Source organism: Tursiops truncatus, chromosome 14, assembly GCF_011762595.2.
Source record: "Tursiops truncatus isolate mTurTru1 chromosome 14, mTurTru1.mat.Y, whole genome shotgun sequence".
Lineage (NCBI taxonomy): Eukaryota > Metazoa > Chordata > Mammalia > Artiodactyla > Delphinidae > Tursiops > Tursiops truncatus.
Genome location: NC_047047.1, coordinates 24,703,415 through 24,716,901, shown reverse-complemented (window position 1 = coordinate 24,716,901; position 13,487 = coordinate 24,703,415). Strand labels below are relative to the sequence as shown.

At 39.2% G+C, this 13,487-nt stretch overlaps 1 protein-coding gene across 1 annotated transcript in view; it reads right to left on the bottom strand.

Annotated features, from left to right (window-relative positions):
- Positions 1-486: 486 nt before the first annotated feature.
- TACR1 (tachykinin receptor 1) overlaps positions 487-13,487 on the bottom strand; it is a 94,014-nt gene continuing 81,013 nt past the window's right edge. Inside the window, exons 3-5 of the mRNA XM_033838339.2 lie at positions 10,062-10,212; positions 2,792-2,988; positions 487-1,241 (exon numbers count right to left, since the gene is read on the bottom strand). Coding sequence (XP_033694230.1) covers positions 950-1,241; positions 2,792-2,988; positions 10,062-10,212 — 640 coding nt within the window. The 3' untranslated portion in view covers positions 487-949. The remainder of the gene's footprint in view (positions 1,242-2,791; positions 2,989-10,061; positions 10,213-13,487) is intronic.

Sequence of the window (13,487 nt, the reverse complement as noted above, 5' to 3'; positions counted from 1 at the left end):
ATGTCATATATGGATACTGATACATGGTCTTAGCAGTTGCTACATCTCTAGGTATTAATTCGCTGGACTTACTGCTTCTATTCTTCCTGAGACTACAAATTTTTGGTTGAACAACAAAAAAAGACTCATACAATCATTGAACCAATGAATGTTAACATTCAAAAGGACACCTAGATGATGTAGTTCAGCTCATAGTTTTACAAATAAGGAAAGAGAGGATCAGGTAGATTAAGTATTGCACAGTTCTCCTGAGTCTTGGTTCATAACAGACATTAGCTAGTATCAGTGGACATATTCTATCAGCATTGATTGCTCAGGACAGTCACTGGGGACATAATACAGATAAACTTGAGGCTCTCAATCCCATACTGCACTGAGATATTGAGATGCCAAAAAGGGGCAGACGTATGCCTTCTTTTCATGAGTCCTTAGAAGAGAGTGTTACATCTTTCATTCAGATTTCATGTGGTTCCTCCTTTTGTTCACCTTATCAAGCAGAGGCTGATGCAGTATGAGCCACCAGCTAAAGGAAAATAATCTAAGCAAGACTGAGAACACCTTTATTGAAATAAGATAGCAGCTTTAGGCAAACAGATCAGTTGGATCTTTTGCTGCATTGCAGGAATTACCCTGAAATGAGTGCCAACATGCAATTAAAGTTAATTCTAGAATCTTGGAATGGATTGTAGAGAAAATCGAGTCTAACCTTCCCATTGTACAGGCTCAGAGAAGTTCGATGATTTGTTTTGGGTCACACAGCATGTGGGTGGCAAAGACATAGAAGAATGCAGGTTTTTGACTCCAGAATAGAATGTTTTTCCTAAACTATTCTGACCTTTTCACAAGCCGCAAAAGCGTTTCTTATGGTCTCTATATTGAGGATTTATCCATGCATGAAATGAAGCAAGACAAACACAAAGGTGACTGCGCCTACTGAACGCCCCATAGTCTAGGAGAGCATGTTGGAGTAGAAGCTGAAGTTCTCCGTCGTGGTCTTAGAGTCGCTGCGAGGGGAGTCATTGGAGGTCTTGTCCAGGGATGAGGGCATGGCCTTGGGGCCTTCCTCCAGGTCTTCCTCATGGGCCCCCACCACTGTGGAGACAGTGGTCTCCAGGCGGCTGACTTTATACACACTGCCCTGCGTCTGGAAGTACCTAGTGGATTTCATTTCGAGCCCCTCATAGTCACCAGCACTGATGAAAGGGCAGCACCGAAAGGCTTGCTTGAAGCCCAGACGGAACCTGAAGAGAGAGTAGAAGGAGAGGTAATCCTTGAGTATGGCCTGCTTTCAGAGGTGTTCCCATCATTGTGGTAGCTCTTTAATACATGGACATACCCAAATGAGACACTGTGTTATTAATTTTTTTAATTAATTGACAGCTGAAGATGCTAAGGGCAAAAAGATTCAAAGGTCAGTGATCAAGGTCAAATCCAGGACTAGAACCCAAGTTCATGTGAAATGCATGTCTGTACTTAGGGTGGCTGTTGAAATATACTGCCTCCACTGGTTCAGGGTCAGCTGATTTTGGGTCAATTCAACATCAGTAAAAACATTCACCAAGTGTTTACTATATGCACAATACTGTGTCAAGACTCAGTCCTTTCCTTCAAGTAGCCCACTGACTTTCTGCCAATCATGTCCCTTCAGAATCAGCTTTTGGGAGATTAAACTTAGAAGTGTTTAGGTATGTTGTGAGGCTCCTAGAAGAAAGATAAATCCATGAGTTAGACAAGCAAGACCATTTGGACAAGTCCCAGGGGATATCTGTCCCCAAATTCATAGCACCTGAGTGTCTCATTCAGAGAAGTCACGTTATAGGCTGATAACTGTTGGCTATAAATGTGACAAGCCTTTTTTCCTTCCCCCTCCTTCTCCTGCCTCCTTTTTCACAGAGGCTGAGATGGTGCTCCAGATGAGTGAGCTGCCACCATGGCATACCAGCTGCCTCTTGGGGACTCTGCACACAGTGGTGAATTCCCTATTACTGAACACCATTCTAGATGGCTCTCCCTTCTCTTACTTGTCTGAGGTTGGCTTCCACTTCAGGGAAGGCTCTCCTGGCCCCTGTGGCCAAATAAAGGCAGAATCAGGCCTTTGAGGCTCTGACTTCTTTTTGCTTACCCTGTCCTGCTGGAAGTGCTGGAAGAAACTGGACAAAGCTGCCCAGATTTTATGATGGGATGGGAAGAAGAAAATGAGAGACCAGAGAAGGGAAAAGATGCCATGTGGTGGATAATTATTCTAGGGGCATCAATCTCTCTCTTTCTCTCTTGTTCTCTCTCTCACTATCACTCTCTGACTCATTCACTCTCTGACTCCTCTCTCTCTCTCTCTGATTCTCTTTCTCTTTGTCTGCATGGACAACCCTCTGTGCATGGAATCCATAGAGCAGATTGAGAAATTCATGAACTTGATCCAGCTTGCAACCTGCTTTATATATATTAATCACAGAGGTTTCTTTTATCTGCCCCTGCGCCCCACCCTCTACTACTGACTTAGTAACGAGTGTTTAAAAGTCAGAAGATTTCACATAAAAACATGGATTTCTGGTTCATCTTGGAAAAGAAAAAAAAGTCTCCTCAGGGCTCATATTCCTGCATGGTGACAAGAAGACCATTTGTCTTTGTAGTTCCCAAGTAGCCAACCTAAATGAGGAAAGCCAGCTGTGAGACAAGAGGGAGTGGTAAAGACTACAGAGAACTAATCATCGCATGGTTCAGTCCGCAGGGATTGAACAGTGTGATGATTAGTTTCTTGTCCTGGAGAGAGTATGGGGGATGGGGTTCTTACCTGTCATTGAGGCAGCAGTAGATGATGGGGTTGTACATTGTAGAGCTCATGGCCAGCCACATGATGGCCAGGTAAACCTGCTGAATAAACTTCTCCAGGTAGAGATCAGGGTTGATGTAAGGCAGGAGGAAGAAGACGTGGAAGGGCAGCCAGCAGATGGCAAAGGTGCATACAACAATAATCATCATCTTAACCACCTGGCAAGAGGGTGAGACAGGTGAGACCACCAGCACATCCTCTCTTTCTCATGTTATTTTCTCTCTTATCCTGCCCCCTGACTGTGCACAATGTGATATGGAGTGTAAAGTAATTATAATAACACCTTTCAAGGTGGAGGAAGGACCATTTATATGTGGTACCAAAGGACTTTGTTTATGTCAGTGATTCTCAGAGGGTGGCCCCAGGACCAGCAACATGGCCATAACTTGAGTACTTGTCAGAAATGCAAATTCTTGGACCCCATTCCAGGCTAACTGAATCAAAAAGTTTGAGTGTGGGACCCAGAATTCAGACTTTGACAAGCCCTTCTGATTGTTCTGATGTGCACTCATGTTTGAGAACTTCTGTGTTATACCATACTTCTGGGCAATGACTGGAGAAGCCAAGGGAGACCAGATTAATGAGCAAAGGGGAATGGGTGTTCAGGAGGTAAAGACCCAGGAATGGGGAGGAAGCAGCAGGGGGAAAGGGGTCATGAGCCAGAGCAGGCTTCTAGGTGTGAAGACTCAGGGAGAGGGAAAGAGAAGGGGTGGGATTTGGACAGCAGCAGCAAGGGAGTGTCAGATGTTTAAAGGGGATATTAATAAAATGGTTTTATGAATACTGGGTGATATAACCCATTCCTTTTTATTCCCAAGAAACCTTCAGAGAAAAAATGACCTAAGAGAGGTGTGGCCAAGATAGTGGAGTAGGAAGACACTGAGCTCACCTCCTCCCATGGGCACACCAACTAGTTACAGAGAAACTATTAATGAGAATGACCTGAAGACTAGAAGAAAAGCTTTTCTTGAACTAAAGATATAAATAAGGAATCACAATGAGATGGATAGGAGGGACAGAGATGCAGTATAGTCAAGACCCACACCCCTGGGGAGGTCACCCCCAAATGGAAGGATGATCACAATTGCAGAGGTCCTCCCCAAGGAGCAAGAGGTCTGAGCCCCACATCAGCGGGGTATGCACTGGGAAGACAAACCCTCAGAATCTCTTGCTTTGAAGGCAAGCAGGGCTTGCACACTGGAGGGCTAGAGAGCTGTAGGAAACAGAGATTCTGCTCTTAAAGAGTGCACAAAAAATCTCACATGCTTTGAGTCTCAGCACAGAGGTAGTGATTTGAGAGGAGCCTGAGCCAGACCCACTTGCTGACCTTGAAGAGCCTCCTGGAGAAGAAGGAGGCAATTGGGAACATCCCTGGGGACAAAAACACCAGTGGCAGCTGTATGGGGGAGCTCATTCTACCATGAGGACACTGGTTTTGGCAAATGCCATTTTGGAGTTCTTCTTCTAGTCTATTAGCTCTGGGAGGTTACCCACCCACCAGTGGGCTGGTACAAGCCCCAGGGCCCTCATAGACCCACAGCCAGCTGCCCCAGGACCTGGCCCTGTGCACAAGTGCGCCAACAGTCACAAGGCAGAGTCGGCAGTGAACTGGGCTGGGGGCCAGCCCCACCTACCAACATGCCCACAGTAGTCAGTCCCAACACAACAGAACGGCCCACACAGCACATATAGGGGGCACCCCTAGAGCATATAGCTCTGTTGATCAGAGGAGAGTGTGCTGCTGGGCCCCACAGGACAGCTCCAACACAAGGTCACTTCTCCAAGATCAGAACATGTAACCAACTTACCTAATGCATAGAAATAAGCACAGAGAAATAAATACACACAATTTGAGGAGACAGAGGAATATGTTTTCAACAAAGGCACAAGACAAAACCTCAGAAAAAGAACTAAATGAGGTGGAGATAAGCAATCTACTTGAAAAAGATTTCAAAGTAATGACAATAAATATGCTCAATGAACTTGAGAGAAGAATGGATAAACACAATGAGAATTTAAATAAAATTAGAAAATATAAAGAAGAACCAAACAGAACTGAAGAATACAATAACTGAAATAAAAAATTCACTAGAAGGAATCAACAGTGGATTAGGTGATACAGAGGAGTGGATCAGCAAACTGGAAGACACCCAAGCTGAACAAAAAATTTAAAAAGAAAATAATTAACAAAAAAATGAGTGTAGTTTAAGAGATCTCTGGGACAACCAAAGTGTACAAATATTTGCATTGTAGGGGTCCAAGAAGGATAAGAGAGAGAGAAAGCATCAAAGAACTTATTTGAAGGAATAATAGCTGAAAAGTTCCCCAATCTGGGAAAGGGAACAGACATCCATGTCCAAGAAGCACAAAGAGTCCCAAACAAGATGAACCCAAAGCAGTCCACACCAATACACATTATATTAATATGGCATATATTAAAGATAAAGAGAGAATATTAAGAGCAGCAAGAGGAAACAAATAGTTACACACATGGGAACTCCCATAAGACTGTCAGCTGACTTTTCAGTAGAAATTTTGCAGGCCAGAAGGGAGTGGCACCATATATTCAAAGTGATGAAAGGATAAAACATGCAACCAAGAATACTCTATCTGGCAAGACTATCATTCAGATTTGAAGGAGAGATACAAATTTTAAGACAAGCAACAGCTAAAAGAATTCAGCACCACTAAACTGGCTTAACGAGAAATGTTAAAGGGACTTCTCTAAGGGGAAAAGAAAAGACCATAGCCAGAAAAATGAAAATTATGAGAGGAAAAATCTCATTGGTTAAAGCAAACATACAATAAAGATAGTAGATCAACCACTTATAAAGCTAGTAGGAAGATTAAAGACAAAAGTAGTAAAATCATCTATATCCACAATAAGTAGTTAAGGGATACACAAAACAAAAAGATGTAAAATATGATGTCAAAAACATTAAATGTGGGGGGGGGAAATAAAAATGAAGGGTGGTTAGAATGAGTTCAGACTTAAGTGGTCACCAACTTTAAAATAATCACATGTGGGACTTCCCTTTGGTGCAGTGGTTAAGAATCTGCCTGCCAATGTGGGGGACACAGGTTCGAGCCCTGGTCTGGGAAGATCCCACATGCCGCAGAGCCCATGCACCACAATTACTGAGCCTGCACTCTAGAGCCCGTGAGCCACAACTACTGAGGTTGCATGCCACAACTACTGAAGCCGGCGCACCTACAGCCCATGATCCACAACAAGAGAAGCCACTGCAGTGAGAAGCCCTCACATCGCAATGAAGAGTAGTCCCCACAACCCACAACTAGAGAAAGTCTGCATGTAGCAATGAAGACCCAACGCAGCCAAAAAAAAAAAAATCACATGTGTATGTATATATAGTTTGCTATATATAAACATCATGGTAACCACAAACCAAAAAAATCTCTAATAGATACACATGAAAAAAGAGAAAGGAATCCAAACATAACATTAAAGGCAGACATTAAACCACAAGGGAAGAGAGCAAAAAAGAGAAGAAAAGAGAACTATAAAACAACAAAATGGCAATAAGTACATTACAGACCAATATAACCGATGAACATGCATGCAAAATCCTCAACAAAATATTAGCAAACAGAATTCAACAATACCTTAAAAGGACCATACACCATGATTGAGTGGAATTTGTGCCTGGGATGCAAGGATGTTTCAACATCAGCAAATTAGTCAATGTGTTACATCACACTAACAAATTGAAGAATAAAAATCATATGATCATTTTCATAAATACAGAAAAAACTTTTGACAGAATTCAGTATCTTTTTATGACAAAAACTCTCAACAAAGTGGGTATAGAGGGAACATACCTCAACATATAAAGGCCATATATGACAAACCCATAGCTAACATCATATTCAGTGGTGAAAAGGTGAAAGCATTTCCTCTAAGATCAGGAACAAGAAAACGTTGCCCACTCTCACCCTTTTTATTCAATGTAGTATTGGGAGTTCTATTCAAAGCAATCAGACAAGAAAAAGAAATAAAAGATATCCAAATTAGAAAGGAAGACTTCAAACTGTCACTGTTTGCAGATGACAGGATACTATACATTGAATATCCTAAAGAACCCACCAAAAAACTATTAGAACTAATAAACAAATTCAATAAAGTTTCAGGGTACAAAATTAATATACAGAAATCTGTTGCATTTCTATATACTAACACTGAAATATCAGAATGAGAAATTAAGAAAACAGTCCCATTTACGACTGCATCAAAAAGAATAAAATACCTAAGAATAAACCTAACCAAGGAGGTAGACAACTTGTACTTGGAAAACTATAAGGCACTGATAAAATAAATTGAAGGGGACACAAGCAAAAACCAAAATATAGCATGCTCACAGATTGGAAGAATTAATATTGTTAAAATGACCGTACTACCCAGGGCAACCTACAGATTCAATGCAATCTATCAAAATACCAAAGGCAATTTCACAGAACTACAACAAATAATTCTAAAACTTATACAGAAACACAAAAAACCCCAAGTAGCCATAAAAATCTTGAGAAAGAAGAACAAAGCTGGAGGCATTATGCTCTTGATTTCAAAAACATACTAAAAGCTACAGTAATCAAAACAATATGGTACTGGCACAAAACAGTCACAGAGCTCAAAAGAACAGAATAGAGATCCCAGAAATAAATCCACACCCATATGGTCAATTAATCTATGACAAAGGAGGCAAGAATTATAGTGGGGAAAATACAGCCTCTTCAAAAAACAGTGTTGGGAAAAGTTGACTGCTACATGCAAAAAAATAGAACTGGATTACATTCTCACATCATATATAAAAATAAATTCAAACTGGATTAAAAACTTAAATAGAAGACCTGAAACCACAAAACTTCTAGAAGAAAACAGGAAGCACCCTTTTTGACACTGGTCTTAGCATTTTTTTAAAAAAATTTGTCTCCTCAGGCAAGGGAAACAAGAGCAAAAATTAACAAATGGGACTACATCAAAGTGAAAAGCTTTTGCACAGTGAAGGAAACTAAAAACAAAAAGGCAGCTTACTGAATATTTGCAAATAATGTATCTGATAGGGGATTAATATCTAAAATATACAAAGAACTAATATCACTCAACATCAAAAAAACCAAACAACTGCATTAAAAAATGGCAGGGACCTGAAGAGATGTTTCTCCAAATAAGGCATACAGATGGCCAAAAGGCACATGTAAAGATACCCAACATCACTCATCAAACCAAAACCGCAATGAGATATCACTTCACACGTGTCAGAATGGCTATATCACAAAGACAGCAGATAACAAGCATTGGCAAGGATGTGGAGAAAAATGAGCCTTTGTAAACTGTTGGTGGAAATGTAAATTGGTGCAGCCATTCTGGAAAACAGTATGGAGATTCCTCAACAAATTGAAAAGAGAACTACCATATGATCCAGCAACTACACCCCTGGGTATTTATCCAAAGGAAACAAAAACACTTTGAAAAGATACAAGTACCCTGATGTTTATAGGAGCATTATTTACAATAGCCAAGATATGGAAGCAACCTAAGTGTCCATTGATAGAGGAATGGGTATAAAAATATATTTTATGTATATATATATACACACACATACAATGGAATATTACCCAGACATTAAAAAATGAAATCTTGTCATTTGGGACAACATGGATGAATATAGAGGGTATTATCCTAAGAGAAAGTCAAATATCACATCATCTCACTTATATGTGGAATCTAAAAAACAAAACAAAGAAACAAACAAAACAAAAGCAGACTCATAAAGATGTAGAGAATAAAAGGGTGGTTGCCAGAAAGAAGGGGGATGGGTAGGTGGGTGAAATGGGTGAAGGGGATTAAGGGGTACAAACCTTAAATAAGTCATGGGGATGTAATAAGCAGCATAAAGAATATGGTCAGTAACATTTTAATAACTTTGTATGGGGACAGATCATTACTAGAATTATTGTGGTGCTAGTGGATGCAAATGTCAAATCATTATGTAATACACCTGAAATTAATATACTATTGTAAGTCAACTGTATTTCAATAAAAAAGAAAAGCTATCTAGCATCCACACAATGAAATACTATGCAAAGAAGTACCAAAAGAGAAAAATAAAGAATGAGAAATCTCTTTCTATATTGATTTTTGAAGATTTTGTGGATATTGTTAAATTTAAAAATAAGAGGAAGAACAGCGTGTATTTACTATTTGTGTAAGAAAGAAAAGAATATATATTTATTTGGCTTACAAATAAATTTGGCTTACAAATAAATTTATTTGCATTACAATATCTGAAAGGATTAACAACAACTGTGATTATCATACTCTGTGTGTGTGTGTGTGTGTGTGTGTGTGTGTGTGTGTGTGCATACACATTTGGGAACTGTGTAGATGGAGGACCTAGAAAGGAGGGAGACCTTTCATGGTAAGACTCAATATATTTCTTGACTTTTAATTTTCGAATAATTTAAGACTCCCAAGAAGTTGCAAAAATAGGTCAGAGAGTTCCCAGGTACCCATCACACAGCTTCTCCCAATGATATCATCTTACATAACTATGCCACATGATCAAAATCAGGAAACTGATGATAGTGCAGTGCTATTAATGGACTGCATTTGGATTTTGCCAGTTTTTACATGCATTTTTTTTTTGGTGTATAGTTCTATGAAATTTTATCATATGCAGAGATAAGTGAAAAACCCACAGCAATCAGGATACATAGCTGCTCCATCATCACAAAGAAACTCACTCATGCTGTCCCTTTGTAGACAGACTCTTCCCCCAGTACTAATCCTGGCAACTCCTAGTCTGTTCTCCATCACCATAATTTTGTTTCTTTTAGTACTTTTTGATGTTTGAACCAAGTAAATGTACTATTTTGTCAAATTTTAATAATAAAAGAGAACTGAATAACGCTTCATGCTTTTGTAGTTAAATATGTGTGTTTGTGTTTTAATGACTTGACAGTTTTCAATTAGCCTTAAGGCGAGAGTGAGGTGGCTTATGCCTGTACAGGCAGGCCTAGGTTACGAAAACATTGAAGAAAGATCTCTTCCCTCCCCTCCCTTCCCCTTTCCTCCACTCCCTTCTATTGTTCCCAGGACCCAGGGATGTTTTGTGCCTGCTGCCTCTGGGTCTCCTGAGGCTCTGGGGCTCATAAACTTGCCGGTCTGTCACCTATGCCAGGGTGGGTTAAGTACTGCCTGCCCTTTGCTCACCTTGCGCTTGGCAGAGACTTGCTCGTGGTAACGGTCAGAGGAGTCCCCAGGGATCTCGCTGGCCCACAGTGTGATACCCACTACAGTGTACGCATAGCCTATCACCAGCAGGGGGAGGAAGTAGATCAACACAGTCACACAGATGTGGTACCTGCAACAAGGTGGATGGAAGGGGTCAGTTCAAGAAATAATAGGGTTGGTCAAGCCTTGATGGTTACATTTCTCAGCATTTGCCATTAATAAGCTTTGATAATAAGGCTAGCCACCTGCATTGGAGAGAAGGGTGATATGTTAATGGATAAAGTAGAGAAAGCAAATCTCTTCAACTTATGTTTTTCTTATGGACTTTTTCCATAATGGAGATTCCTATTCAGAATGAAAAGAGAAGAACAAACACTGATCAGAGGGAACTGAATCTGTTGTATACCTACAGCAATTTTAGTTGATGTTAAGTTCAATATTGCTTACCTCTCCCTCCAAAGAGAAAATGAAATCTTAGGCTGCATTAATGGAAGTATAGTCTCTAGAATAAAGGAGGTGATTTTACTGCTCAATACATACTTGTCAGATTTAAACTTAGGGTCAATTTTGGTGCAGGAACATAGACCAACTAGTACATTCAGATGAGAACCATCGTCGTGGTTAATGAGACAATCTATCCTAAATGACAAATGGCTTCATGGATATAAGCATAATTATCTTGGAGAGAGATAAGACTTATCCTAGAATTAAGATCAGTAGGTGAGAGCCACAAAGTTTAAGCTACTTCTAGGCCTGGTCCTTAAATATATATCTCCAGATGGAAGCTGTCTGGGTCTCTGAGTTACCACTTGGAGGACAGATACCAAATGATTTGAGTCTGATTGGAATATGAGAAAGAAACAAACCTTTGCAGTGTTAAACCACAGATTTTGAGGTTTCTTACAACAGCACAACTTATCCTATTCTGTTTAAGATGAAGCTCATTGTAAGTTGGACATTTTAATAAGTTATTTGAATTTTGAGAAAGAGTATTTTTTCTCAGATGGTCCTTGGCATGTCTGGCTAGTTATAGGACTTTCCCCCTGATGTGAGTTTAATGCAAAGCCTCAGCATTCCTGATAATAATAATAATAAGAAGAACAGCTAATATTTTGAGGGTTTTACTCTAGGTCACTGTGTTCATAATAACATTAATGATAGTATTAATAGCTGAACTGGAAGTTAGATTTTATTGAGTGAATAACACAGTGCCATGCACTTTACTGGCATTATCTTCTTTAATCCTCAAAACAAATGATTAGGTAGATACTATCATAATCCCATTTTGTAGATAAGGAAACCAAAGCTTAGAATTTAATTAACTTTCCGAAATTCATAGCTGGTAAAATGAGGAGCTGAGATTAGAGCCAGCCACAGAGCCAGCTTCTTTTCACTGGAGAAAAGTCACCCAGTGATATATATATATTTTAATATTTTAATTTAATTTTATTTATTTTTTTATACAGTAGGTTCTTATTAGTTATCTATTTTATACATACTAGTGTATACATGTCAATCCCAATCTCCCAATTCACCCAACCACCACCATCAGCACCACCACTTTCCCCCCTTGGTGTCCATACGTTTCTTCTCTACACTGTGTCTCTATTTCTGCCCTGCAAACCGGTTCATCTGTACCATTTTTCTAGGCTCCACATATATATGTTAATATATGATATTTGTTTTTCTCTTTCTGGCTCACTTCACTCTGTATGACAGTCTCTAGAACCATCCACGTCTCTACCAGTGACCCAATTTCATTCTTTTTTATGGCTGAGTAATATTCCATTGTATATATGTACCACATCTTATTTATCCATTCATCTGTTGATGGGCATTTAGGTTGCTTCCATGACCTGGCTATTGTAAATAGTGCTGCAAGGAATATCAGGGTGCATGTGTCTTTTTGAATTATGGTTTTCTCTAGGGGTATGCCCAGTAGTGGGATTGCTGGGTCACATGGTAATTCTATTTTTAGTTTTCAAAGGAACCTCCATACTGTTCTCCGTAGTGGCTGTATCAATTTATATTCCCACCAACAGTGCAAGAGTGTTCCCTTTTCTCCACACCCTCTCCAGCATTTGTTGTTTGTAGATTTTCTGATGATGCCCATTCTAACTGGTGTAAGGTAATACCTCATTGTGGTTTTGATTTGCATTTCTCTAATAATTAGTGATGTTGAGCAGCTTTTCATGTGTTTCTTGGCCATCTGTATGTCTTCTTTGACGAAATGTTTATTTAGGTCTTCTGCCCATTTTTTGATTGGGTTATTTGTTTTATTAATATTGAGCTGCATGAGCTATTTATATATTTTGGAGATTAATCCTTTGTCCATTGATTCATTTGCAAATATATTCTCCCATTCTGAGGGCTTTCTTTTCATCTTGTTCATTGTTTCCTTGGCTCTGCAAAAACTTAAGTTTCATTAGGTCCCATTTGTTTATTTTTGTTTTTATTTCCATTACTCTAGGAGGTGGATCAAAAAAGATCTTGCTGTGATTTATGTCAAAGAGTGTTCTGCCTATGTTTTCCTCTAAGATTTTTATAGTGTCTGGTCTTACATTTACATCCATTTTGAGTTTATTTTTGTGTATGGTGTTAGGGAGGGTTCTAATTTCATTCTTTAACATGTAGCTGTCCAGTTTTCCCAACACCACTTATTGAAGAGACTGTCTTTTCTCCATTGTGTATCCTTGCCTCCTTTGCCATAGATTAGTTTACCATAGGTGTGTGGGTTTATCTCTGGTCTTTCTATCCTGTTACATTGATCTATATTTCTGTTTTTGTGACAGTACCATATTTTCTTGATTACTGTAGCTTTGTAGTATAGTCTGAAGTCAGGGAGTCTGACTCCTCCACCTCTGTTTTTTTTTTCCCCTCAAGACTGCTTTGGCTATTCAGGGTTTTTTGTCTCTATACAAATTTTAAGATTTTTTTGTTCTAGTTCTGTAAAAAATGCCACTGGTAATTCAATAGGGATTGAATTGAATGTGTAGATTGCTTTGGGTAGTAGAGTCATTTTCACAATATTGATTCTTCCAATCCAAGAACATGGTATATCTCTCCATCTGTTTGTGTCATCTTTGATTTCTTTCATCAGTGTCTTATAATTTTCTGAGTACAGGTCTTTTACCTCCTTAGGTAGGTTTATTCCTAGGTATTTTATTCTTTTTGTTGAAATGGTGAATGGGATTATTTCCTTAATTTCTCTTTCTGATCTTTCATTCTTAGTGTATAGGAATGCAAGAGATTTCTGTGCATTAATTTTGTATCCTGCAACTTTACCAAATTCATTGATTAGCTCTAGTCACCCAGTGATATTTTCTTCCACTATTTATGCTTATTTTCTGCAATATTTTTTTTCCAAAAAGGAAAACCCACTTACTCACTCACAATTTCTCCTTT